This window comes from Eulemur rufifrons, chromosome 30 (assembly GCF_041146395.1).
Source record: "Eulemur rufifrons isolate Redbay chromosome 30, OSU_ERuf_1, whole genome shotgun sequence".
Lineage (NCBI taxonomy): Eukaryota > Metazoa > Chordata > Mammalia > Primates > Lemuridae > Eulemur > Eulemur rufifrons.
In genome coordinates this window covers 119,360,530-119,387,477 of record NC_091012.1, presented here as the reverse complement: position 1 = coordinate 119,387,477, position 26,948 = coordinate 119,360,530, and the positions used below count along the sequence as shown (strand labels likewise).

At 37.8% G+C, this 26,948-nt stretch overlaps 2 protein-coding genes across 3 annotated transcripts in view; both read left to right on the top strand.

Moving 5' to 3' along the window:
• The window catches only part of IL1RAPL1 (interleukin 1 receptor accessory protein like 1), a 1,283,297-nt gene that overhangs the window by 1,214,325 nt on the left and 42,024 nt on the right, over positions 1-26,948 (top strand). The gene's annotated exons all lie outside the window — the stretch shown is intronic.
• LOC138378486 (bcl-2-like protein 1) lies at positions 11,652-12,359 on the top strand. Of its 2 annotated transcripts, XM_069463817.1 has the most exons (2): positions 11,652-12,029; positions 12,207-12,359. In XM_069463817.1, exons 1-2 carry the CDS (start codon positions 11,652-11,654, stop codon positions 12,357-12,359), a joined length of 531 nt encoding a protein of 176 aa, XP_069319918.1. The 2 variants fall into 2 exon arrangements, with proteins under 2 accessions (XP_069319918.1, XP_069319917.1); XM_069463816.1 differs by having other exon boundaries at positions 11,652-12,359.

Below are 26,948 nucleotides of genomic sequence, written 5' to 3'. Positions count from 1 at the left end.
AGCACCACTCTAGCTATGGAGCTGTCAGCATTTTCATCCTAAATGCTGCTTTCAGGGGTTTGCAATTCAGTCATAAAAATTAGCTGCAGGCAGAAACTTGACATATAAAGTCCAGACCCAAGAGAAAAATTTTATTACATTTTTTGCAGGGAAAGAGAAGTACATTTGGCCATCATAAAAAGCATAAAAATCATTGTAGTGAGCTTGTTCTGGATCCTTTTTTGTTCTGGCATAATTTAAGATTGCATTCATACTCTGCCTCCTCTATTTTCCATGTACCCATGGAGGAATCCTATGGACTTCCAGTGTTTGACGACTTTACAAGGTCCCTTAAGGCTACTGTTCTATTTAAGATTGGATGGAAGCAGCTTTTTGAGTCTCTATTTGTCAATAGGAAAAGGACATTTCAGCCTTTTACTATAGCCTTCTATGAATTCAAAACTGGAATAATTTTTCTGCCATAATGTAGCAACACAGGGTATGACCTGCATCAGGCTTCATGTTTTATGATTGAGCTTTAAGAGCTGGCTTGTGTGTGCCAAGACTTTTCTTTGATGTGAGGTTGAATTAGGAAGCTTCATTAACATTTTCTAATTAAATACTGCATTGTGAACTCAACCACATTGTACTCTGCAACTTTGATGAGATTGCTCTCTCTTTATTTAAATAAACAAGATGGCTTACAGGGTTGAGAGCTTGGGCGATAACCATCTCTTCCCTTTCTCCATTGTCACCCCTGTTTTACAGAAACATTTTTAGCCATTCATCTAACTGAAGCAATTTGGTAGAAACACATTTCTCAAAAATGCTCAAGGATATTAAAAATGATACCTGATCTCATTTGATACCTAATTCAAGTTTATTCTGTTCATGAGAGCAAAGCCTATTTTTATTCCCTTCCAGCCTACTTTCTAAATGAAATATATGATGTATAACATGCATCATGTAATGAATAATATATAATATGTGATTTCTGGTGTCCACCATGTTGTTGAATTTAATAGCTAATGTGAGGCCGGGTGCGGTGGCTCATGCCTGTAATCCTAGCACTCTGGGAGGCTGAGAAGGGAGGATCGCTTGAGCTCAGGAGCTCGAGACCAGCCTGAACAAGAGCGAGACCCCATCTCTACTAAAAATAAAAAAAAAATAGCCAGACATGGTGGTGTGTGCTTGTAGTCCCAGCTACTTGGGAGGCTGAGGCAAGAGTATCGCTTGAGCCCAGGAGTTTTGAGATTGCAGTGAGCTATGATGATGCCACTGCACTCTAGCCCTGGCAACAGAGTGAGGCCCTGTCTTTAAAAAAAAAATGGCTAATGTGACATCCTCTTCTTACTTGCCCTGAGAGCTGCACTGGACACAGTGCACAGTCTAGCTACACTGGACATAGCTCCTCCATGATACTCTTCCACATAGCTTCCAGTACACCACACTCTCCTAGTTTCTCTCCCACCTCTCTGGTCACTTCCTCTCCCTCTCCATTTGTTGTGTAGTCCTCTTCCCCCTGATCTCCTAATACTGCAATGCCCCAGGGCTTAGTCTTTTGTCTTCTCTACTCTCTACTCTCATTCCATTGATGATCTCATCTCATATATATGCCAGTGACTCCTAAATGTGTATAGTCTGCCCTGACATTTCTCTAGTCTCTCAGATCTGTCTATTCATTCCCCACTGGAATACACACTCCAAATTCCACATGTTCAAAACTGAGCTCCTGATCCTTCCGTGCAGACATGTACCACCCACAGATCCTCTACCTCAGGGACAGTAACTCCATCTCTCAGGTGCTCAGGCCAAAAACTTAGGAATCATCTTTGAATTTTTTCCCCTCACTCTTCATATCCAACCTGTCTGGAAATTTTGATGGCTGTAACTTGAAATTTATCCAGCAGCTGACTACTTCTCACTTCCTCAACTCTTATCGCCCTGGTATGGGGCACTTCTCATATAATTTGTCTGCTCAAAAGCTCCCTATTTTACATCGTAAGCAACAGTCCCTACAGTGACCTACAACATCCAACACAGGTGAACCTTCCATCCCCTGTCTGACCACATCTCTCCTCCTGTCTAACTTTCACATGCCACAATAATCTCACTGATCTTCTTGCTGTTCCTCTAACATTTTAGGTATTCTCCCTGCTTAGGACTTTGTACTCATTGCCCCTCTGCCTGCAATGCTCCTGCATAACATATCCTGGCTAACTCCCTTACCTCCTTCAAGTCTTTTCTCAGATGTCACCATTTCAATGAGTCCTATCTTGACTTCCTATTTAAAATTGCAAACACATTCCACTGCCAGCATTCGTGAGTCCTATCTTTTTTTTCCTTTTCCCATATATTTGATCACCTTTGAACATACTATATAATTTTTCTCCATTCCTTATCATTTGTCTGCTACACTAGGATGCAATTCCCATGAGGGCTGAAAGCTTTGCTTTGTTCTTGTACACATCCCAAGTACTGAGAGTAGTGCCTGGCACACAGAAGTAACTCAATGAATATCTGAACTATTAAAAGCATATAGAATCATTGAAAAAAATCTAAAATATAACTATCAAAATTCAAGCAGTCACAATGTTGAATGATTCATTAAAGATTTTTGATTTATGGGAGATGATTTTTTACAAGCAATATTTAAGTTATTCTTATTAACATTTTAAAAGATTGATTTTACATGATAAAAGATGAATGGTGGTATTATATGTTAGACAACTCTTAAAGAAATAATAGTTACATTGATTGCCACAGAGTTCTAAATAAAATTTGCACATGGAAAATTAAGCATGTAAACCATCTGCATCGTCATGATTTAAATAACAAAATATCCAAAAGAGGGAAGCTCAGTCATAGATTTAACTCAGTGGTTCACAACTAAAGTCATTTGGTACATTGGCAGCAAAACCAAGAATTTTAGAAGATTTTTCTCCCAAATTTTGGGTATTGTTATTTTGCCCTAAAGAACCATAATTTATTTAGCTATGCATGCTTGCTAGAAGTAAGTAATAAGCAATCATTTATTGCTTTTAATCTCTTTATAGAACCTCCTGCTCTGTGGGGATATTTTGCCCCATGTTCTTCTATTTCCACTCCAGAGGTTTTGATCATATGAAATTCCTCTTAATGAAGATGATTAGAGGGTAAAAACTAGTATTAACTTGAGGAGGAAGTAGAAGTTTCCCTTAGGCATTAAATTCTAACCAAGTTAGGAAAAGCTATTATTGATACTTATTCAGAATTTCATATTAGATCATTGAAAATCTTTAAGAATAATGACCAAGGAGTTGCTGCTAATAACTTAATGACAATGCAAGACATTGAGTGTTTTAAAGAGTTAAAATAGATCTAGATGTCAACTCCTGACTCAGAAAACTATAATAATTTTTCCACAATCACCATTCACATAATACAACTTAGATAGAAATAAAAGCAAGAGTTAAATGCAATATGGAGCAGACCTAATAGGACCTAGAAATCAGAGTTTAATTTGAAAATTATAGTTCCTAAAGTAATTGTGCTACAGAAGCCTATCATGAAAAATATAAACCATGGAATAAAATTTGTATGAAGTTCTTACTGAAACCATTTTTATTTCCTTGTTTTGATGATTTACACTGCTAATTTCACATCTTTAGTTGAGCCCTAAGCAAAATTATGAAAATATGTTTCTCATTAGAGTACTTGGACTCCCCTTTATATAGCTGACTCCAACCAATGAATAGGAATTTCCATTCCGTAATGAATATTGCTAATATCCCATAATCTATATTTTACTTATATATAAAAATACTTCACCATAAATAAAGAAGGTATTATTAATTTTTCAGCTCTTAAGAAAATAGCCTAATTAAGTCTCTCAACTCCGACTTGTAAAAACAGAAAAATGATTAGAGTAAAATCACCACAGGTCATCTCCTCAAATTGTAAGAACAGGAAAATTGGAAATTTTTAGCAAAATTTATTTTTAACATCATTCAACTGTTGTGCATAAAACATTTAATGTTAAGAAGCAATTTGTAGTTTGACCTATTTGCATAATAATTTATGGCATTTAAGACATTATAGCTATGTTTCTTCAACTTTCCATATCAGCATACTAACAGTGGAACCAATTTGGTCTCTTTATGATTATTTCAACATTAAAGCTATTTTTAAAATAATCTACCATTGGAGGCTTATTGTTGCATAGGTTAATGAATGAGATCTAGTTGTGTCGAATCTCTCCCTTTTAAAAAATTGGCTGACACTCATCTCAGGACTTCTCTGATGAGGTATCACCATATTGTTATTTAAGAGACTTACTTATCTAACTATGAGGATACAAATAGCAACAGTTTGTTTTTGTTTTTGTTCTTTTTTATTGTTTTGAGCTGTGTCAGAATTATTTCTAAGCACAGTCATCCAAAATGATGGCAAAAAGCGGAAAGAAGCAATTTTTTTAGGCCATTATTACTTTAATAAGTTCACCCTCTCTTGAAAGGTCAAGTCACCTGTGTCTAGTGATGGATGGAAAGGGTCTCTGACCCACTGGTTTATCTTTCTTATTGTCTCAGGGAAGAAGAAAAGGGCTTTATCATAAAGGAAAAAAATGACTGATGGAGTTCTATATTTATAACTAATAATACAATTTTGAACTTATTAATCAACTAAGAATCTCAAACAACTCATAATCCCCATGAACTTTTTACCCAACACTCAATCTTCATTTTCACTATAGTGATCCTGTCATGAGTAATGAAAATATTCATAGCTTTTTCTTACACTTGTCAGTAAGAGGGCTCAATTTTGGATGAGAATTTCAACCACTGTTGTTTATAAAATTTGATTTTTACCACTGTATTGTGCTCCTTAAAAAAATTAAAAGGTGAATCCTTTGAGATGAGATAGCCTTTGTGACTAATGCTGCAGCTAGAAATTTGGCGTGAAAAGTAGTATTAATGAAGGCTACCATATTTCAGTTCTGCCTTTCATGATATGACCCTTTCAGTGTACATACCCATCTGCTTACATTTCCAGTCAATTTAATGCTCACTACAAACTGTATAACTTGTTGAAAAATTCCTCACTAACTATTTTCCATTAAACAACTTTTCATAGGTCTTCACAGGGATCATCATTTTAAATATTGAGAATCTAGGACTAATGAAACTACCAAATCATCTGTGCTTTAATAAAACCATAAGACAAATAATAGAGGTAACCTGAGTGTAGTAACTGGTTGTTCTACAATGTTTCTGAGCACTTGAAAAGATATCCCTTGTTAGTGTCAGTAAATAAGTTTACATATATTTTTTTCAGCTTGGCTATTCCTTTTTGGCTCAAAACAGATTCTACCATCTCTACAATCCAAGTTTTCAAATTTTCTTTTATCAGCAATTAACCTTCCAAAATTATACTTTCAAGTTCAGCTTGTTTGCTTTTTTTACTAGCTGAAAGTGCTTTAATTTTAAAAGAAAAAATTATCATAATTTGTTTTCTAAATGTGTCTGATTGATCTTAAAATGCCTTGCAAAAATGATAGTTTCATGGAGTATGGGTTCATGTTCTTTTATGTGCCAGACACTAAAATGTAGGCTCATTAGTATCACCAAATTGAAACTCATATGTGAAATAAGAAACTAAATGTAGCTTATAAAGTTTAGATTCACTGCAGTTTACTACTAATTAGAATAGTTTTAGTATTAAGTTTAGTGTCTGCCACAATCTTTCATCATTTCCGATTTTTCTTTCTCGTTTATCTTGTGTATTTTCACCAGTATGAAATCTACACTTCAAGCTTCCTATTTTTATTCATGGCCCATTTCAAAGTGTGATATATTAATTATACTTTGCTGTAAATATATCTATTCAAAGAAGTTTAGTGCTGCCCTTTTTGTAATAATTACAAAAAGAAAAATATCTAAGAATTTGAATTAGTTAAATAAACTATAATCCAGATATTACAATACTCTGTAGCTATTGGAATGACAAAATAGAGCTTCTTGTATTGATATCATCTTACTTGTGCTGTTTAAAGGATACATGAGTATGTGTGCATATACATACGTGTGTGTATATTGCACATGTGAACATTTCTATATACATATACAGGAGGTGCATGTACATAGCCATACGTTTGTATTAAATATATTATTGTACATACATATTGTGTGCATATATATTGTATTAGCCAAGAAACATACAGAAGAAAGTGTTTCCATGGTTACCTCTGGAGAGTGAAATCAAAGCAGGGAATGTGGGTAGGTGCTCTTTACACTTCATCTTATACCCTTTTTAACTGTTTGAATTTTTTTTTACTATGACCATCTGATTTGGTATGTCATTTATTATACATACACAACATACATACATATCTATTATATACATATATATATATATCATATCTACTACATGATGTGTGTATGTATGTATATACCATACAGTACCTATCTTCAAAGTTTTTTATGACTAAAGAATAAGAATGTTAAAGATGAAGGAAAACTTCAAGTCCCAAATAACATTGTTTATAGTGTTTAAATTCTGCTTTTTATTTCTATTCTCCCAATGTCTGTTCCCTTTATCATTTACATTCATTCCCACTATATCAATTACTCAAGGGCATGGCTTGGGACCAGCTTTGCTTACACTACCTCAGAGTTAAGTGCAGCAGCTTCTCTAATCGCAGCTGGGAATACTTATAACTGGGATAGGGGACATAGCTTTAAATCAGTCAGCGTCCATGGAAACTAAATACCAGAAATTAGAAGTGGTTGCAAAACTGTAGTCCTAGCCCACTTCCTCTCCTTTCTAATTACTCACTGTTTCTAAATCACACGCAGCCAGGCTGCAGTGACAGAGGTATGGAAAATGAAGAACTTATTGAATAAAGCAATGCTTACTCTGGAAGGACTAACCAAAAACCTGATTGTAACTAAAATGAGGTAAGAGTTCCTACTATTTCCATCAAATTCATTCTGCCCAAGGATAAAGATGATGATTTGATCCTAATTACGCTAACAGTATTTCAATAGCCTCCACAGAAAATGCCAGCTTTCCAAAATGCAGATCACTAAATTATACCATACCACTTAGCAACTCCTACCCACTGAGAATTCAAGGCTTAGCCCAACTTTGTTTTAGCCATCTATGGATTCCAATATGTTCTACCCAACCCTTAGCATCTAGGACACAACCTCAAGGCATCTGGTGCTTCAGTTCCTTTGATCCACTCCAGATAGTTCATGTTCCAGCCGGGGTCAGGCACTGCACTCACTCTGATGGCACCCCCCCCCAAACCCAGCTTCTGGTATCTTCAATTTGTTTCTTTCTGTCTCAGCAGATAAAATCCATAGGTTCCCAAAGCTGGTGTACATCTGAGTCATCAGGAAAGCTTGTTAAATAACTAGATCCTTGGTTTCTGGGCTATACTGTTAAACAATCAGGTTTGAAATCCTTTCTCCCAGTTCACTGCTTCTGAGAGTCTTGCATGCTGGAGCACCACAAGTGCTGCCTCACCTCTGACCTCCTCTTGACAAAGGAGTCCTTGCCTTCTAAGACAAACTACCTTCAATTTCTTTAACTCTCAGTTTCCTTTCTATGAACTATTCAAATCTAATCATTAAGAACAGTGTTAGAATAACAGGCAGACCTTTCTTTTAGGTCAGATTTCTCTGTTCCTTTGTTCCCAAAAGAAGGCCTGTGCTTTCAGCCTCTTCCTTAATTCAAGATGAGTGTTCTTCTCTTCCAAATGGCCATCAGAAGGGACTAATGGTGATCACTGTTAATCTCCACTGAGAGGCTTCTTAGTCCAAAGTGGGAGACATGGCTTTTGGGCCCAGAATCCTCACAGGCTCTGAGGCTCAGGATTGTATGAACCTCCTCTAATAGATCTCATTTAGAAGGATGTGTTGGTGATGACATTGATGGACATGTTTATATTCATGTAGGTTTTAGCAAGGGGGCTGATGCCCACTAAGAACTACCTAAAAGACTATTATACACACTCATAGGAAAGAATAAGTAGCCCAAATTAAAATAAAAACCCTTGCTTTAAAAGACTTGAATCTGAAATTGATCTTGCAGAAAAAGAGTAGAATGATGGTTATCAGAGGATGGGAAGGGTAGTGGGGAGCGGGGATAAAGTGAGGATGGTTAATGGGTACAAAAATATAGTTAGACATTATAGACAGAATGAATAATATTTGATAGCACAACAAAGTGACTATAATCAAAGAGTTATGGTATATTTTAAAATAACTAAAAGAATAGAATTGGAATTGTTCCTAAGATAAAGAAATTATAAATGCTTGAGGTGATGGATACCCCAATTATCCTGATATGATTAATTCACATTGTGTGCTTGTATCAAAATCGGATATGTATCCTATACATATCTACAACTATTATGTACCCATAATAATTAAAAATTAAAAAAGATTTGAGTTTAATGGTTTGATTTATGGTTTGAGTTGCAACACCTATGAAAATAGATCATCCTTAGTAATCTAAGAGTTATGATTTTTTAAAAAAAGTATAAAGGACATAAGTACAATACTAATGTAATTCATCTTAAAAGACTTTAACCTGTAGTCAAGGAAGATTTGGGAAATTCTTCATTAATTATGCATAACTATTAATACCATCTCAAAGAATTTGCTAGACATAGAAAGCCTTTGTTAAATAACTTTATACATACTCCATCCTCTTAGAGATTTAAAGCCCAATGTTGGGAGATAGTCCATCAGGCACAATTATGAATTTTTATACTGATCTAGGCATAGTTGCTTATGGGTTTCAAAAGTTATTATATGTTTCTGAAAGTTAAATATAATACTGTGGCCTTGATTACATATAAAATTTTCTTTTCCCACTCAAATGAGGCTTAAGGTAATTTGCTAGATTTGCTTTCAACTGTACCTGCCTTAGAAACTCTCATTCAAATGTATAGTTACTTTTTCAATGTAGAAAAGAAGACGTTACTATAAGCATTTCCTAAAGACAGTATTTCATAGTTCTCTGGCATTGAAGGTTTTTGTTTGTTTGTTTATTTGTTACCTTGTTTGTTTATTTGTGTGTGAGTGAGCATAAAGTGAACCCTTACAGGACAAGGAAAACTATCTGGTGTTTCCTTACAGATTTAATCTATGAAAATTTTTACACTATCACTAATGATGCCCCAGGAGTACTTGAAGCTAAAATAAGAGGGTGTACAATTCATAAATTTTTATTTAGATGCACCCATTATTTGCAAATAACTTGACAATGTAGTATAGAGGCAAAAAAGATAAAATAGAAGCATAATGAATTTGAATAAATGGATAAAATTTAAAAGGTACCTGGAGAATATATCAAGGGTTTGGCCACTTCGGAAGATAATGGGGAAAATTATGGAAATACTCAAGAGAGGCTTTCTGGATGGGCTGAGTCAAGTCTAAATTCTAAAAGGCTGTCCTGCTACGTGGGTAAGATGGCAACTTGAAGTGAATATTGGAAATGGGGAAAGACTTGAGTATAGGGAATGGCAAGATAGGGTGTGTCTCAAGAAGAAATTCACCAGAGCAGAGCAAAGCAGTGAAGAGCCTTCACTTCAATGGACAGCATTTACTCTTTCACCCTTAGAACAGGTTAACCTTGAGTTCAGCAGTGCTTCTGGTGACTAACAGAGAATGACGAATGAGGGGAAACAGGGCACAATCTGTTAAGTCAAGAAGCCTGGAAACATTGGGTATGTGGAAATATAACATGATAATGTTAACAGTAATTAATAGTAGTTAACAGAAGACTAGTTCTGTTTTATTAAGAGATATTTTTCAGCTTGGCACCTAGTAGGTACTGTATTAGTCAGGGCTGTGTACTTTGACTCACGTGTCATTTTTAGTGATACTCACACATATCATTTACTAAGCTGTTACTCTGCTAATTTATAATGTGCTAAGTGCTTTACATACTTTGCTCATACATTTAATTCTTATAACAAACCTAGAAGTTATATATTTTTACACCCAGTTTTGCAAATGAGACAATTAAAATATCAGAGTGGTTAAGTGACATAACTTGCTTAAGATCAAGGAGATAATAAAAGATAGAATTCTATTTGGACATAAATTTAGCTAATTCAGGGGCCTGGATTCCAACCACTACATTTGTGTTTTAGTATAGCGATTGCAAGTTGGAGACTAGAGCACCAGAATAAGCCTGGGGACCTGCTTTATTCAGACTACATAGTTTATTTTCAGAAAATCCGAATGTGAATCTTTATGGAGGGGACTGTTAACTGGAGTTATCATGCATCATTGTCTTAAACCATCTTGACATTTAAGATTTCAGTCTCTTATTTAAGGATACAGGTTGAATAATATATCCCCTACATTATCTAAAAGTGTGTGTGAGTTTGTGTGTGTGTGTATATATATATGTATATATATATATATATATGAAATAAATTAGAACAACACTTATTGAAACAAAGATTTATTGTTTATGCTGAGAAATACAAACAGGAACCATTTGCGGGGAAATATAATATTCTTAAAGTAAACCTGGAACACTGGTTTTGCAATAATGAGGTGACAAGTTTCCAAAAATTCTTTCTTTCTCTGCTGATTTCAGATCTTATTTTCCATAAATAGAGACAGCCAGAGGGACTCCCTTCTGTAATCCTCATCCATATATCCCTACTAACCAATTAATTGCTTATTAATGCATCAACCTAGGTGTTAATTTTATTGACAGACAGACATATTTAAGAAAGAGATTGCAGGAAGCCACTTTAGGCCTGTCCCCAGGAAAACGTGGTCTCAGCTGCGGGAAGCCTCCAGCAAGCCTAGACCCCTCCTCCTGATCCCAGGTGAGGCCCAGCGCCTCACCCTCACCGGGTCTTTGTGTAGGGCGCCAGCGGCCATTGTGTCCTGGGGGGAATGGAGGACCCAGCAATACCACCCCCCCACCACGTCCAAGGCCTTTGGGGAATTCAAAGAAAACTAGTAGCGTTTCCGGGGGCTCTCCCGCCTTCAGCCTCCCAGAAAGGCCCGTGGGTGGTCTTTCCAAAGTCAGATCGCAGATCCGGGGCAGTTTTCCCCTCCTTGCGAGCCCCATTGAAAAGTCCCTTCAGGGGTTTGGAAGCCACACCCTGGGTGGTACTTAAACAGGGAAAAAAAAAAAACTGAAGTAAACCTGTACTAGCCACCTGCGGGAGAGTTCTGGTTCCCAGTAGGAGGCGGAGGAGAGCCTAGGGGCGTGCAAGAGTGAGGGGGCTGGGCTTCCGGGTGGAAGGAGGCCTCATATGCAGGAGGCCCCGGCTGCAGGGCACAGCTGCCTTGGATCCCGGCGGTGGAGGAGGAAGCTAGCGAGGGGCCTGGTTCCTGAGCTTCTCAATTCCTGTGTCGCCTTCTGAGCTCCCAGCCTTGCCGGGTCGCAAGATCCCTACCACTGGAGTTGCTTTATTTGCCAGCCGCCGCGAGGCCGGTTGAGTTACTGGCATCCCGTCCGCCACCTCCTCTCCCGACCTCTGCTACAAAAGATCTTCCGGGGGTGCACCTGCCTGCTGTCGCCTGAGACGGATTTGAATAATCTTGTCTTGGCTTTGGATCTCAGAAGAAGATCACCAAGCAGAGACCAGACTCAGTGAGTAAGCAGGCATTTTGGACAATTGACTGGTTGAGCCCATCCCTGTTAGAAAAATGTCTCAGAGCAGCTGGGAGCTGGTGGTTGACTTTCTCTCCTACAAGCTTTCCCAGAAAGGATACAGCTGGAATCAGTTTGGCGATGTGGAGGAGAACAAGACTGCGGCCCCAGAAGGGATTAGGTCGGAGATGGCGACCCCCAGGGCCATTAATGACAACCCATCCCGGCACGTGGCGGACAGCCCTGCAGTGAATGCAGCCATTGGTCGCAGCAGCAGTTTGGATGCCCTCCGGGAGGAGATCCCCATAGCAGCAGTGAAGCAAACACTGAAGGAGGCGGGCGATGAGTTTGAACGGTGGTACCGGCGGGCATTCGGTGACCTGATGTCCGAGCTCCACGTCACCCCAGAGACAGCATTTCCGATCTTCGAACAGGTAGTGGAAGAACTCTTCTCGGATGACATAAACTGGGGTCGCATTGTGGCCCTTTTCTCCTTTGGCGGGGCCCTGTGCGTGGAAAGCAAAGACAAGGAAATGCAACTATTGACTAGTGAGATCGCAATTTGGATGGTCGCTTACCTGAATGACAACATCGAGCCATGGATCCAGGAGAACGGCGGCTGGGACGCTTTCGTGAAAATCTACGGGAAGAATGCAGCAGTCAAGAGATGGAGAGGCCAGGAAGGCTTCAACCGCTGGTTCCTGATGGGTATGATGACTGTGACTGGTGTGGTTCTGCTGGGCTTGTTCTTCAGCAGGAAATGACCAGACACTGACCATCCACTCACCCTCCCATCCCTTGCCCTTCCCCACCACATCACTCCGTCCAGCCACATTGCCACCAGGAGAACTGCTACATGTAGCCCATGCTCGCCTGCCCGTCCATCACTAGCTTGGGCCTACACCTGGTCCCCTTCAACTAGTTTTCTAGAATTTACCACGCTTCTGTGAGAGCCACCTTCCCCCTTGAAATCCGCAAAGTCCCCAAAATCTGCCCCATGGAGCCTGGCAGATGTGGGAGGGCTTGTGGCTGGGGGCAGGATGGCCTTGCCTTATTGGTGGAACCCTTACCCCTTAGCCTCCCAGACGTGCTTTTCTGCCTGGGAGCTGGAAAGTTTTAGGACCCTCTTCCTGAGAAAGAGAGACTAGCTTGCCTTTGTTTCAATGTTCGTGGCCTCAGAATTGATGATTCCCCACCCCTACCCCTGACCTAGGCTCCTTTTCCTTCCATCCCCATCCCCAAGAGACACTTAGGGAACATTTGTGACTAATTAGGGATTCAGGCTGCTTGGAATAAAGAAGCAAGGACCAGGACTCCCCTCCCCACCTCTGATCTGGCCAAAGTCCTTACTCTCAGTCTGAATGTCCTCCAGAGGCCTCTGGCTAGAGGCCAGCCCCACCCCTTGCCAAAGCTAGGGTGGTCCTTGCATTTTCACACCAACATAGCTCCTTCCTTTCCCCTGGTTCCCGTGCCCAAGACAGATGGTGCCCCAGAGTTGTTTATGGCCTCAGCTGCCTCACTTTCCTGCAAGATCGGCTGGTGTGTGGCATCTTTGCCTTGGCCTGTTGCCCATGGAGTCCAGGGGTTCTGGGGCCTCAGCCCAGAGGTGAAGAGGAGCTATAGATAGGGACAGCTGTGGGAGCCCTCAGGTCTTGGGGCAAGAAGGGCAGAAAGAAAAGCCTGGTTCACAGGGTGGGGGTGGGGTAGGGTGGAGGGTCCAGTCCTGCCTGGCCAGGCAGATTTGTACCCCACCCCCATCTAGCCTACAGCCAGGTACCAAGGACGGAATGGCCTGGCCAGGAGCCCTTCAGGCCTCTCTCTGTCCTCTGCTCCACCCTTGGCCTGTCTCATCCCTGGGAGTCTGGGCCCAGCCCCAGTCACCCTGGGCTGTCTGCTGTACATATTTGAGACTAGTTTTTCTTACTTGTGAAGATGATATACTATTTTTGTTAAATGTGTGAGGAGCTTCTGGTATGCTGTGTTGCATGCATGTGGAGAGCTGGTGCCAGAGCCTGATGCTCCCTCCCCTGCTCCGGTCGGGGGAAACTTGCTCTGGTAGGGGGTGGAAACCAGCCAGAGATGCTGGCTCCTGAGGGGCACGTGTCCCTCCACCACCCCCGACTTGTTCCAGCTCTTTGAAATAGTCTGGGTGAAGGTGAAAGTGCAGTTCAGTAATAAACTGTTGACTCAGGGAATAAAAAAAAAAAAAAAAAAAAAAGATTGCAAATATTTTGGAATGTGGGGAAAACCATAATCACAGTGAAATCAATGTGAAATTTCTTGTCTCAAATTTGTATTTCTGGCTACTGTGATAATTTTTTGTTCATCTTCTATTGTAATTATTTTTACTGTTATTTCATGTTATTCTCCATTATGGAATTGCATTTTGGTTTGCACTGAATAGTTAATGTAATACCTCATAATAAGTACATTTTGAGAGAACGATGCGTTTTTGAAAAAAGTTATGTTTGTATTTCTCAATCACTGGTGAACCAGTTAGTGTTCAACGAATGTTGGTGAAATTATTTCATTTTCCTAAAAACCTATAATAAAACCATTGGAGAAAGAATATCTGAAAATTCAGATGAGTTGAGCAATGATTTTAATACAGAAGAGGAAGTTTTTATATTTTTAGCACATAGAAACAATTTTAAAAAGTATTTATTAAATTCCATCAAAATATTATGATAAAACCTCACACATATCTTAAATAGTTTATTTCATTTAAACCCTTTACTACTTTATTTTCACTAGATAAATCATCGATGTTTTAGTTATTTTTTTTTTTTCAAAAGTCCCAGTAGGACAATCATGTTTGTTTTGACAAACAACCCTAGGATTTTATTTCTATTAACTCAAATAGATGAAAACAGATACATGAAAGCAGCATGAATTCCTCAACACCTTCTTGTGAGATTACACCTCATTTAAAAGAGTAATTAGTATTTTCTACTATTGTATTTAAACCAGATCACAGATCCTTAACCCGGGATTCATGAGTCTAGGAATGAATTTCAAATGGCCTTAAAATTACACACACACAAAATGTTTTCAGGGGATCGGTGGGGGTGGGGCGGGATCTCTATTGTTCATCAGTTCTTGAGAGTATTTGCAACCAAAAAGTTTTAAGGGCTGACTTGGAGGAAGGCAATTAGGGGTTACTGGGAGGATGAGTCTGGTTCACTGGAATGTCCCTTTCACATAATTTGAATAAGAACTATTGCATATGAATTGGTTTGCTATTATTCACTCTCATAATTTAATAGTGGAAAAATGTGTTTTCTAAGTGTGTGTTTATTCATTCACTTCCCAATAAGCACTATTGAGTGCTTACTCAATACTGGGTATTGTTCACCAAGATAGTAAATCAAAAGGATGAGCAATTTGGGGAGAAAGATGAATAATCAAATTGCTGACACATTGAGTGTGAGATGCTTGTGGAATATGCAAGTGGAGACGTTCATATAGGAGAGAGACCCAGGCCAAAGACTTAAATCTGGAGGTCAGTAAAATATGTGTGGTAAAGTCATTAAACTTATTGGTATATATGAGCCCATCATTGCATGCATAATGTTAGAAGAGGGTTAAAGAGAGAAACAACCAACGTTTCCTAGGTGCATGGAGGAATTACCTTCCAAAGAAACAGAGAAGTAGTTGCAAGAAAGCCAGCAAAAAAAGTCCCAAATGAGGGAGGAAATAAAGACATAATCACCTGAACCGAGAATCAATTTCAGTAGAATGCTATCAGTGGAAGTCAGATTGCAGTGAGTAGGTAAGAAATGAGCCTTCAGTGTGCTACATGTTTAGAGATGAAGTGGAAAAGGAGCTTGCTATTTAGCACCTGATATGATATTTAATAAATGTCAAGTTAATGGCTTTGAGAAATAATAAAATCATTGTCCTCCAAATCCCAGAAGACAATCCATTGAGAGAATATCCAGGGAAGAGTAATAACTTGGGCATATTATGTATGTAATTAAGGGTTCAATCAGAAAAGTAGAGCAGTAGGGTATTGTATATATATCCTACTGCCTGTGTGTATACACATGCATATATATAGAAAGATAATACACACAAACATATATATATACACACATAAATACAGGGAATTGGTTTATACAATTATGGGAGCTGGATAAGCAGTCTCCACAAGGTTGTCTCTGCATGTAGTGCTGAAGCCTGAAGTTCACAGGCAGGCAGGCAGGTGTGAAGATCATAAGTAGGCTTGAATTCCACTAGATTAGACTGAAACCTGTGTTGTTTCTTGTTGCCTCTGACCTCGGCAATAAGAATGAGCATACATACCTTTAGTCTAGGAATCAGAAACACTGAAGATCCAGGGGCAAAGACAGCAGTTGCAGGTCAAACTGCTGCTTCCTGTCAACAAGTCAGCATATAAGCAACAATGTGTGTGCACACGCATGCTACAGAATGGCCATTGTCTTCCTAACATCCTCCAACTAGTGTAAAAGAATTTCTCTTGTAGCGTACCCTACCTGGACACATATAAGAAAATAGAATTCTGGGAGATGTAGTTCAGCCTCGCCAAGTTGGCACATTACAAAGCCATCACAACGTGTACTGTCAGAGATACCAAGCCTGGGTGGCTACTAGAGTAAGGGGTCTGGGTAATCCTTGTGCTTCATGAAGGTACTGTCACTGGGAGGATAAATGAAGGAAATAATGTAGAAATCTGAGGGTTGGACCATAAAGATCAGCTTATTTATCCTCTCAGTTGTTCTCAGGGCATTGCTCACATGTATATATACAAATTAGATAAACAAGGGGATTAGGAAATAATTAATTGACTCAATTTACCTCTCTATTACTTCTTACCCCAAACATCCCTTCTAATAATGAAAGAAAATGTTCAATTTCTGCTATTTTTTTCAGGCAGTATTTTTCTTAGATGAATGGTCTTGATTATTACAGTGAGAATAAAAGGATTTCTGACAAATCTCTGAGAACAGTTGAGCCAACAGAAGTGACTGTGCTGGCTTAAACAAAGGAGAGGGCCCAAATGCTATTTACACCTTTTCTTTGGCTCTCCTAAAAGATCAAGTGTTGCTACAAGGTGTAGCCTTATTTATTGTTATGCAAAAATGTAAATGAAAGGGGTTTGTTTATACTCTACCAAATTTCCATTTTTGGAGTAAGACACCAGTGGAAAGAGGGGAGCTAGTCTGAAAACAAACCCCAATTCAATAAAGCTCATTTAAAATTTTAATTTGTGTTGGGGAAACCCACAGCCCTTAACTGTGGATGGGAAAGATGTTTCTCCTACTACTTATATTCTGTTAATGCTGCTCTCTCAAAGAGTATCATTCTTCTATAATCTATACAACTGTACTTTTCTAAGCATGTTTAAAGTCACAGAACTGATCTTGACTGAGGGAGAGGTGTTTCTCCAAGAGCTTTCCTATGACTATAGATTGTTGGAGAAAAGAGTTAGTGGAGGAAGATGGTGCATGTTACCTTGAAGTATTATAGAATATGTGGTGACATTTTAAAACTACATGTTTATGTTTTCCTAAATTATAAAAGCAATATTTTATATTGTACAAATTTTGAGAAATAAAGACACATAACAAACAATGAAGAGGTAACTGAGATATGTCAAAAAGTACTTTAAAGCTTCATCCATGGAATCTTAAGAGCCTCTCTCCTACTTCAAATGAGAAAGTCAAGAAGCATATCTTTTGACTAAACAATGGTAGAAAAAATACTAATTAAGTAATGTTTCAGCATTGCAATTTTGAAATGATTTGATGTTCTGCTCACGAGAAACTAGTTATATTTACTAACTTTATTTAGTCTTAATTTTTGCTGTAACTATAGCATGCCCATGGCAAATTTAAATTATCAGATTGATCAGACTATTCAGATCAATGAGTATTTTCATTAACCCAGATGGTGTTTCATTCAGAATGCACATCCCATCAGCAACACTTGCCATTAACCTTTCAACATGGGGTATTCAGACAGCTAGCATCAAGGAGTTAATGTTATGAAGCATCATCTAGCTATGAACAAATGGCTTTATTCCTTCTTTTATCTTGGGCAGTGTGAAAGTTTCCAGGGTTTCCTTGAAAAGATTTAGAAGTAATTGCTACGTTTTACTTGTGCAGATTAGATATACCAAAGGGCATTCCCCATGAGGGTCAAGTGTTGGGGAAAAGGCAAGCTTATTAATATAACTACAGATAGAATGCTAATAATGTGAGTGATTCCATAAATATGTTGGGGAAAGAATTCATCTTTATGCATGTAGTGCATAAAGTGGTCATTTTCCTAAAGACAAGAAGACTCAGTTATTTTAATTTACTTCCACAACTTCCCACTTAGTTGCTGATATTAAAATATAAATAGAAAATCACAGATTACTGAATAATAGTGACGGGCACAAAAATAGACCTCAGAAAATCATATGTTAATACTTTCTTTAGTTAAGAAAGCAGTAAAAATATTCTCAAGTGATAACCTATATTACAGTCCCAGATGCTCCTTTATAATCTTTTTTATTGAAGACATTGTGAGGGTTATAAACCTTCTAGATTGGTGCCTTATAATCCTTGCATAAGGCAGTTGTGATTAAAAACCAAGTGAAAAACTTACGAATAGCTCACAAAAGAATAACCAGTCTGTCTTAGTATTTTGTGTCTGTGTGTGTTTTAATGAGATACTGCTTTAGTGTACATGCCAGGAGTAAAGCTAACGCCATGAGAGAGGATAAAGTCATAGAAAGTGAGATTGGGAACCCGAAAAGGAAGAAAAGAATTTTGAGGATTGTTAGAGCTTCTCAAGAAATTGCTCATTTAGAGACAATAAAAATACTTTTAAGTATGGAAAAAATAAGTCTACTGAACCTCAAGTTCTATGATCAGGATCAGAAAATTCAGAATAGCAAGGTTAGTTTCAAGTGGTTTTAAAGATATCAGTATTAGAATGGACTGAGAAAGGAGATACATGTTGCAAAGAGAAATAATGAGTCTTTCTCAAGAATGAAAATAACTGAAAGAAATAGCTCTGGCTATAGACTAGAAATGAAAATAACAGTGAACTTTTTTAAGTACTGAAAATATCTATGAATGTTACTAACTTCTGAAACTCTTCCTGATTAACTCAGCACAGAAAATTCCCTCCCATTTTGAAATTCAATTGCTCAAACTGCTTCCATAGCAGTTCAGACTGCTAACATGTCTCCTATCAAATGTGGACAAAAAACCAAGCTTCATGATATATTTTAGGCTCAGAACCCATCAGAAGCATTTTACTGAGCCACTGTAGAGAGGAGACAAGCACAGCAAACCACTGTCTGAAACACCAGCAGTTACACTGAATACTTTTAATATAATGGTGACAAACTAAAGTCCTTCTAGGCAGAGAGGAGAAAACACAAAACGGTGAGTTCACTGCATGTTCATCTATGTTTTAAATGTTAATAATAAACATGTCTGAGTTATCATTATGTCCTGCATTAGCCATGTTTTATAAGCTTATAAAGCTTCCTAAAGAGTATTTCATTAACCTTGAAAGCCAATAAACCTAATGATTATGATTTATATATTTAAAAACATGAGAAAAACAAACTGTACACATCTGAGTTATCTCTTAAGACCTTGAGTGTTAAGAAACTTGAGAGAGGGTGCCTCATTAAAATGCACAGAGTATAGCAAAATCCAATTTGAATTAGATCTTTAATTTTAGCCCATCCTGTCCATGTAAAAAACAATAAAACAAAACACTTTTTTTTTGAGACAGAGTCTCACTCTTGCCTGGGCTAAGATAGTCCCAGACTGGTCAGGTGATTTCTGTTCCCTTAAGCCATACAGGGACCCATGTTCCTTATATCTTTTTGCTCCACCATTTTGTCTTCATATATGGTAGAAGCCAGTTCACTGACACATCTGCTTTCCAGTCTACAGGAAAGAGAAACATAAAGTCCAGTCCCAGGTATGAGGCTTTGTCATAAAGGAAATATCCAGGAAATTGCACACATCACTTCTTCGTACATCTCATTGGTCTGATCAATTACGTGGTCACATCCAGCTGTAAGAGAAGCTAAGAAATAAAGTCTGTAACTGGGTAGCCATGTGTTCAACTAAAACTCTAGGGGCTATATTACCAAAATGAAGAAGGGACTAATAGACACTGGGAGGCATTTTTGTGGACTCCGCCTCAATAGGTTATTAGCCAAGGTTTGGAGATGACATATTAAGCTCAAAAAAGACAAAGGACAGGGTCTGTTCAAGAGCATCACAACCTATATGTAACAGTGGTCCCTTACATTGAATAAGCTGATGGGGGCATTTCAATACCCTTCATTACCACCCTTTCTTTCTTTCCTACTTCCTCCTCCTTTTCATATTCTTATTCGTCCCTCTTTGTTTTTTCTTTCTTGTTTCAACCGCTTATGATACTGAAGTCTGAAGAATTTACTGATTGCTGAGCAAAGATAAATACCTTCTCTATGCATTTTTCAATATACTTGGAGGCTGAAAATGTAATAATTTGCTTTAAAAATGTGAGACTCTGGAAGGATGAGAATGCACCATAAGAGTTAAAGGAATCAAGGAAGGATTTGGTACAGTGACTATGCAATTAAAAGAGCAAAAATAAAGGAGATGTCTTCTCAAGATGCAATCACAAAAATTTGAGGATGGCAAGGCCTCTGCAATAAAAGCCTAAAAATGTCTGCATTACAAAAAAATGTCCACTTTGTGAATGACTTGAAACAATCTTAGAAATGAGTAAAATTATAAGCAGCTCTGATGTCTTTGTCAAAGAGAAAATCACAAGGCACTTCTTCCATCCACTCTTCAACTCAAGGGCAAAAATGACCCTACTTCCTGTGCTTCATTATCATCAAGAGTTTCTAAGTAACCCTTTTGAGCAAATCTGCCTCCTGGCAGTTACCAATTTCCACTGTGCAATCATCATTTTCCCACATCTGTTATGTAATACCTATCTTCTCAACATCACAACTTCACAACAGGGAGGGTGAGTGGATGGTCAGTGTCTGGTCATTTCCTACTGAAGAACAAGCCCAGCAGAACATCACAACATCACAACTTCCCAGGAATGAGGTCATCAGGTGGCATTGGGTGTTAGTTAACAAAAGTTTGATGTGTCCCCCTCTTCAGGCTGGTGTACACTGATTGTTCCAGATTCCACGAACTTTTGTTTCATGCAGATAGAGAGCAGTCATCAAGAGCTAAAATTTGAGTCCCTTACAAGAATCTTTGAAGCATTCACACATAATGTGGTAATAATATCCCCATTTTCATGCCCTTTTCCTTCAAGTGCATGAGACTTCCTTTCCATTCTGGAGGAGTGCTGCCAATGCCTCTCTTCATTTCATTAATGGGGAAATGTCCCTGACAACTTATTCAAAGTTCAATGTGCAGCCTCCTGGTCCCTGAAAGGCATAACTTGGCCTAGCTTGATGCATATACTACAAGTCATCACTTTACAGAAGTTTGTCCTGTAATAATAATAATTGCAAACAATTAGTGAGCAGTCACTCACCATGGGTACTATGAATGTACATTAACTCAATTAACTCCAAGTTATTTGTGGTTACTGAAATCATCTTACTATCTATTGATCAGCCAAATGAGTTGTTTTGTTATTAAAAGTGACAGAGATATGTACTAAGGCAGAATAAACTCCATTTTCATAAAGAAATCCAACATTGCAGCTGAATTATAGTTAGCAAATGTAAAAGTACATACCTTGCTTTTGTCTTGTGATTTTATTCCCTTGGAATTTGAGCAGATATTGTTATATATTGCAGCAATAACATCCTCAACTATGAGCCTAATATAACCTATCCCTTCCACTACCTTGCTTTCTTTTAGAGATCTTATATAAATCTCAGATTTCAAGAGACTATCTGTGGTTTGATACTGGCAACTATTACCTGCCATGGGTCCTAATACTTATTTGGATAAAATGTCTTGAGGAAATTTCGAGGGAATTTTCTTTATGTCTGTGTGTGTGTGTGTGTGTGTGTGTGTGTGTCTGTCTGTCTGTCTGTCTGTCTGAGAGAGGAAAGAGAGAAAGAGAGAGACAGAGAGAGATTTTTCTGGGTTTCTTCTCCTGAAAGAGGATCCATTCAGTGTAACTAATGACAAAAGATAAATATGTTTTGTAAACCACTTTGCTTTGTCTAAAATGGGAAGTCTTTGGCAAAACATTTATCTTTACCATGACCGTAGAGTAATTTTAATATACATGATTAATGATGCAAATGAAATTAAAATCCCCCTACTATTCAACGTCTTATTTAAGAACAAAATGCTCACTATTTCCTAATTGCAATGAGTAAGATCTCTGGCTGCTGATGCTTTTTAATTAGGGGAAAACTTTCCTTTTAATTAAAAAAAGGAGCTTTTTATTTTTCAATAAGTTAGAGAGTGTCCTCTAGTGGAGGGAGACTCTGATCTCAGCATTTTAGAAATGGCTAAATGATACTAAATTAAAAGAAGTTTGCACTAAACAACAAATATCAGCACTTGGCCAATTAGAATCCACTGGTTGAAGGAAAAATGTATTATTTTTCCTCTAAGACCCCCCTCACATTGTGGCCTAGTTGAAAGCCTACAGTGTGACAAGCTTTGTTCTTTAGATAGCAAATGATTTTTTATGATCAATTTTAGAGTGCTTCCTTCTGAACCTGGTAAGATTGAGCTGACGGTGCACCTTTCTGCCAAAAAAGGTGGCAGAAGCATTTAGTGCAATTTACTGTAGCTTTTACACATATCAGCTTGAGGCACCAAGAATACCATTAACTTCAGTACTCCAGCCCTGGCTGACTGATATATTTGATCTGTGCAGATCCCTAGGCCATGGCTTAAATCTGTCTGTTATTATTTGAAGGAAAACAAAGAAACAAAATTGAGAGGAAAATTAATGTCTCTCTCTCTCTCTTCTCTGTAACTTTTGGAATTCTAATGTTAATTTCCTATATTTCTGGTTAAGTTCAGTAAACAGTATTAGCGCTATCACTTGTGTATCAGAGATGAGAAGTAGAGGAGTTTTTTCAATATCTAAATGGAAGAGGCTGAGGAAGAGCTGTGGTGCTCAGCTGTCTGAATCACAGGCTAGGATAGCCTTATCAGAAATTGCATGTTACAGCAATTTAGAGACCCAAAGAAAAGATGGATAGTTGTTCTTGATAACAAGTTAAATAGCTTGGAAGTAACCAGAATAAAGATAAGATTTTACTGCTGACTTTTATATTTGAAAGAAGAAAGAGGAATAAGGAGAGTATTCATAAAATCCTTCAGTAATACAACAAATGTCAGAATCATATTATGTGTGTATTAGCACTGCTTATTTTAATCACAATAAGCAATGAGGAAAGCATCATACTCCTTTTAACAAACAATTTTTGGAAACATGTACAGGCATGACTTTCACATAGATAGAAGAATGAACACATGTTAAAGAAATTTTACTCATATGATATGAAGGAACTAAGCAGATGTTATGACTGGTTCAAAGGAAAAGTCAAAACAACAGATTTATATGGAGTATAGAAATTGAATGTTCTGACTCGGGGGGTGGGGGGGGAATGGGGGTGGGGGAGGGGATGGGGGTATGACTACATGATGAGTGCCATGCGCACTGTCTGGGGAATGGACACGCTTGAAGTTCTGCCTGGGGGGGGATGGGCGGGACATGGGCAGTGTATGTGGCCTGAACTTTTGTACCCCCCATGATGATAAGCTGAAATAAAAAAAATTAAAAGGTATATAATTTGGTTTACAAATCAAATCGATCTTTCCCATGTTTGTAGAACTTGCTATTTTGTCACCAAATGTTGCTACAACTGGAAAGGTAAGTCTTTACTGGTTTAACCAGGTGCAATACATCTAACATGAAATAAATGTAAAGTAAATGTATGCAAATGTGATAATATTGGGAATTTATGGCAAAAAAATGGAGTGGGTGCCAGGAGATCCTAAAATATATACTTTTTTGCTCTAGAAAAAAAAAAAAAGAAAAAGAAATGTTGAGATGAATTGTAAATGGAGAAAACAAAATTTTCCCTAGGTTGGAGGGGGGATAGGAGAGATGAGTCAATTAAATCATTATCAGACAAGAGAGAATTTACACACTTATCACTGTCCTACACTTTAGAGTCAAAAATAGCTCAAAGCCAGTAAAAGAGCAAGAATCCAATAACGCAGAAAGGTGTGCCATAGACCATTGAAGTAGTTTTCCACTGAAACACAATTTTTATTCCTGCATTTTTTTTTGCAAAGAAAATATGTCTTTGTAGCTTGGATTGGGTCATTAGTAACCCAGTTGTACATCCTACTTCTTATCTACACCAGCTACCTCTCTACCTGCCGCTGTCATTACTGAGAACGCTCTTTCTCTTTCCTCTTTCCAGCCTCCCCAGTCCTTGCTTCCTGCTTATAGGCCTCACCCTAATGTTTTTCAGTTTTGTTGCTTTTCTGAGCCCCAGTTCCACTTTAAACAAATTCCAAGGTAAAAACAAATTGTTCCCCTAACCACTTCCATGAAAATCACCTGAGGGTGCTTGTTAAAAATTCAAATCCCTGGAATACTCCAGACTTGCCAAATCAAAATCTGATGGGAAGTGGAGGTGAGTTTTTTGACAAGTTTGGAACTCGCTGGCTTAAGTAAGATAAGAAAATGTTACATCTGGAGCTACATCTGAGGTACATGACATTGTAGAATATATGAGAGTATACAATAAAAACAGGTATGAAAGTTAATGGAAATTTGCAGGAAACAAAGTTAATGGTAGCATTAGTGATTACAATAATAATAACCTTCCCTAGAGTTTCATTAAAATCTGGCTATCATTATTTTCATGTTGAATATCTGGAATATCAATCTATTAATGCCCATTCTAGACACTATGTTAAGTGTTTTTTTCTATTGTTTTTCCTTTTTAATTGAAAACATACCCAGACACATATTAGATAACAACTATAATCAGGAAAAATCCACAATCATTCTGTTTTCATTTTCTTTGTATTGTTTTCCATTCTACTGAAATACCATTACCAAAAACTCAGCACTCTCCCGAAGGCCACATCAGAAGAATGAGGACAAGTGGTTAGAGAAGGAAAGAGAAGTTTAATAATTTGCTGGCAAATGAGAAGGTTGGCAGACTCCCCTCTTAAGTACTAACTCCTGCCTCTGAGCAGGAATACAGAGCTTTTAAAGGAGAGGTTTTCAGTTTCATGCTATTGCTGTTCATCTATAGTTTATGGTTGTAATTCATCCCATCTTTGACTAAAACAATCTCGTGACCTCCACCCAGACAATTCCCTTGAGCCACCTCCTATAGTGCAAAGAACAAAGGACACTCTCCTGCCCCTCCCAACCACTGTCCTGAGGCAGGGATGCAGATTTTAATTCCGAGAAGGAGTGGGGGAGGTTTTAGAGAGACAAAAAACATTTTTACCTGAAAACCTCCCTTTTTCACGCCATTCCCCCTGTTACAGTATTATCAATTATATATTCAAATCTTTCCATCTTGAAAGTTCTTGTTATTTCTAGACTCCAATTCTAAGAAATTATTTTTCCTCCACAGATTTATAAAATATGTATCTTCTCCCAAATATTTGTTTTATAATAATTTTAACTCTAATAAACCCCACATTTATTTTGTTATATGAAACTAATTTTTGTTTCCAGATCATAATTCAATTCTGATAACGCATTGCCTGGAGTTAAATCTGGTCCCATTTCTAAGCACTACAACTGATTTCAAAGAGCTATATCCTGCCTGCAGGACAAACATGATGCTGTTTTTATCATTGTTTTATAAACACATTCTTCTCTTTATTTGAACCAACAACATACTGTCTAGTCCTATCATCATTATAGTTCTTTAGGGTAGTTGTTGACAATATCCATCTCCTTAAATTTCTAAATAAATATAGAATTGTTGAGTTCTACATCTTATTGGACTTTTGTTAACAATAACACTACATCTAAAATATAACTTGAAAATGGACTTGTTTGTTTATATCTTGGTAAATTGTGTAGATTGTGTAAATAGGATGCCTATTTTCTAATTAGTAACTGTGGAAATCATGTATGATATTGATTTTTAGGTATCATAGACCATAACTAACTACAGGGTTTTCTTCTTGAGGCTGGTGAAACCATGATGAAAATTGGTGTCTCTTAGAGAATAAAATTAAAGAAAAAATGACTTTAAATCACATTAACTATAGTTAGAATAAAAGTACATTAAATTGCTACAAATTATATAGTTTAATTTAAAAAAAAAACTCCAATTTGCTAGACTTACAAACTTACCCCATTAAAGAAACTTTTTTCTTCTCAATTGTCTTTGTCAAGTATTTATTATTGCAGGGTCACAGTTGCTGAGGTAGATCCTCCTACAATTTCATATTAGGCACATAGTGTGTCACTTTAAAATTTCATAAGCAAGCTTTTAATAATTTTAGAATTTATGCCCTTTAGAACAACATTCTATCTTGGTTTTGTTTAGCATATTCTGGCTCTTTTGAATTTCCTAGGGGTATGTGTTCTGTACCTGAAGTTCTATCCAAATATATTGAAAGAGTAGAGAGCCCCTTCTTTAAGCATTACCACATAGACTCCACTTGTCCTACAGGATGGTTAGTCTTATTTTTGACATGAATATTTCTTGAAAAGGCAGCCAATCTTTTAGAAGAGGTTCTATTTCAGTTGAGACTTAATTGATGAGGAGTGTACTAGGTGGAAATGAGAATCTAAAGCAAAGAATATAGTGATAAGCATGAGAATATTAAATGAATCATGAATGGGCAACTCCTGAAATTCAAATGCTAAAAGCCTGTTCTATAATTGGCATATCCTACATCCTCAGCCCAAGGTACATAGTTGCACCATTTGTATTTTCCTAGTTATTGTCATTATTCATTCTCCCATCCAAGTACTAACCAGGCCCAACCCTGCTTAGCTTCATGAGATCAAATGAGATCGGGTGCGTTCAGGGTGGTATGGCCATAGGCTCATTATTTCTTCTTATTTGCCCTTATTGGGTAAACGTGCATCCCCTCTCCCTAAACCCCACCCTGCCCCATGAATTTCTATCAACTCCTGATTCTTATTTGGGGGGAAAGGATGCAAGTCCTTCATTCCTGCTTTCAAACATAAGGTAATACACGCTTGGTCTCCAGTGTGACCACTCTCTGACACACGTGTGATTAATCACCATTTTCCAGATGAAAACTATTGGTGGACCAGTTTTTCTTGACAACACTTAGGCGTTTGGGTAGAGTCCCAGGTGTAAGCTTGATTTCACCTGGCTTGTTTTCAGGATTGACTCCACTGGGCTCCTATTATCTTGC

Excerpts from the sequence above, each read along its gene's own strand:
- LOC138378486 (XM_069463816.1), top strand. The coding sequence starts at position 11,652 with ATGTCTCAGAGCAGCTGGGAGCTGGTGGTTGACTTTCTCTCCTACAAG.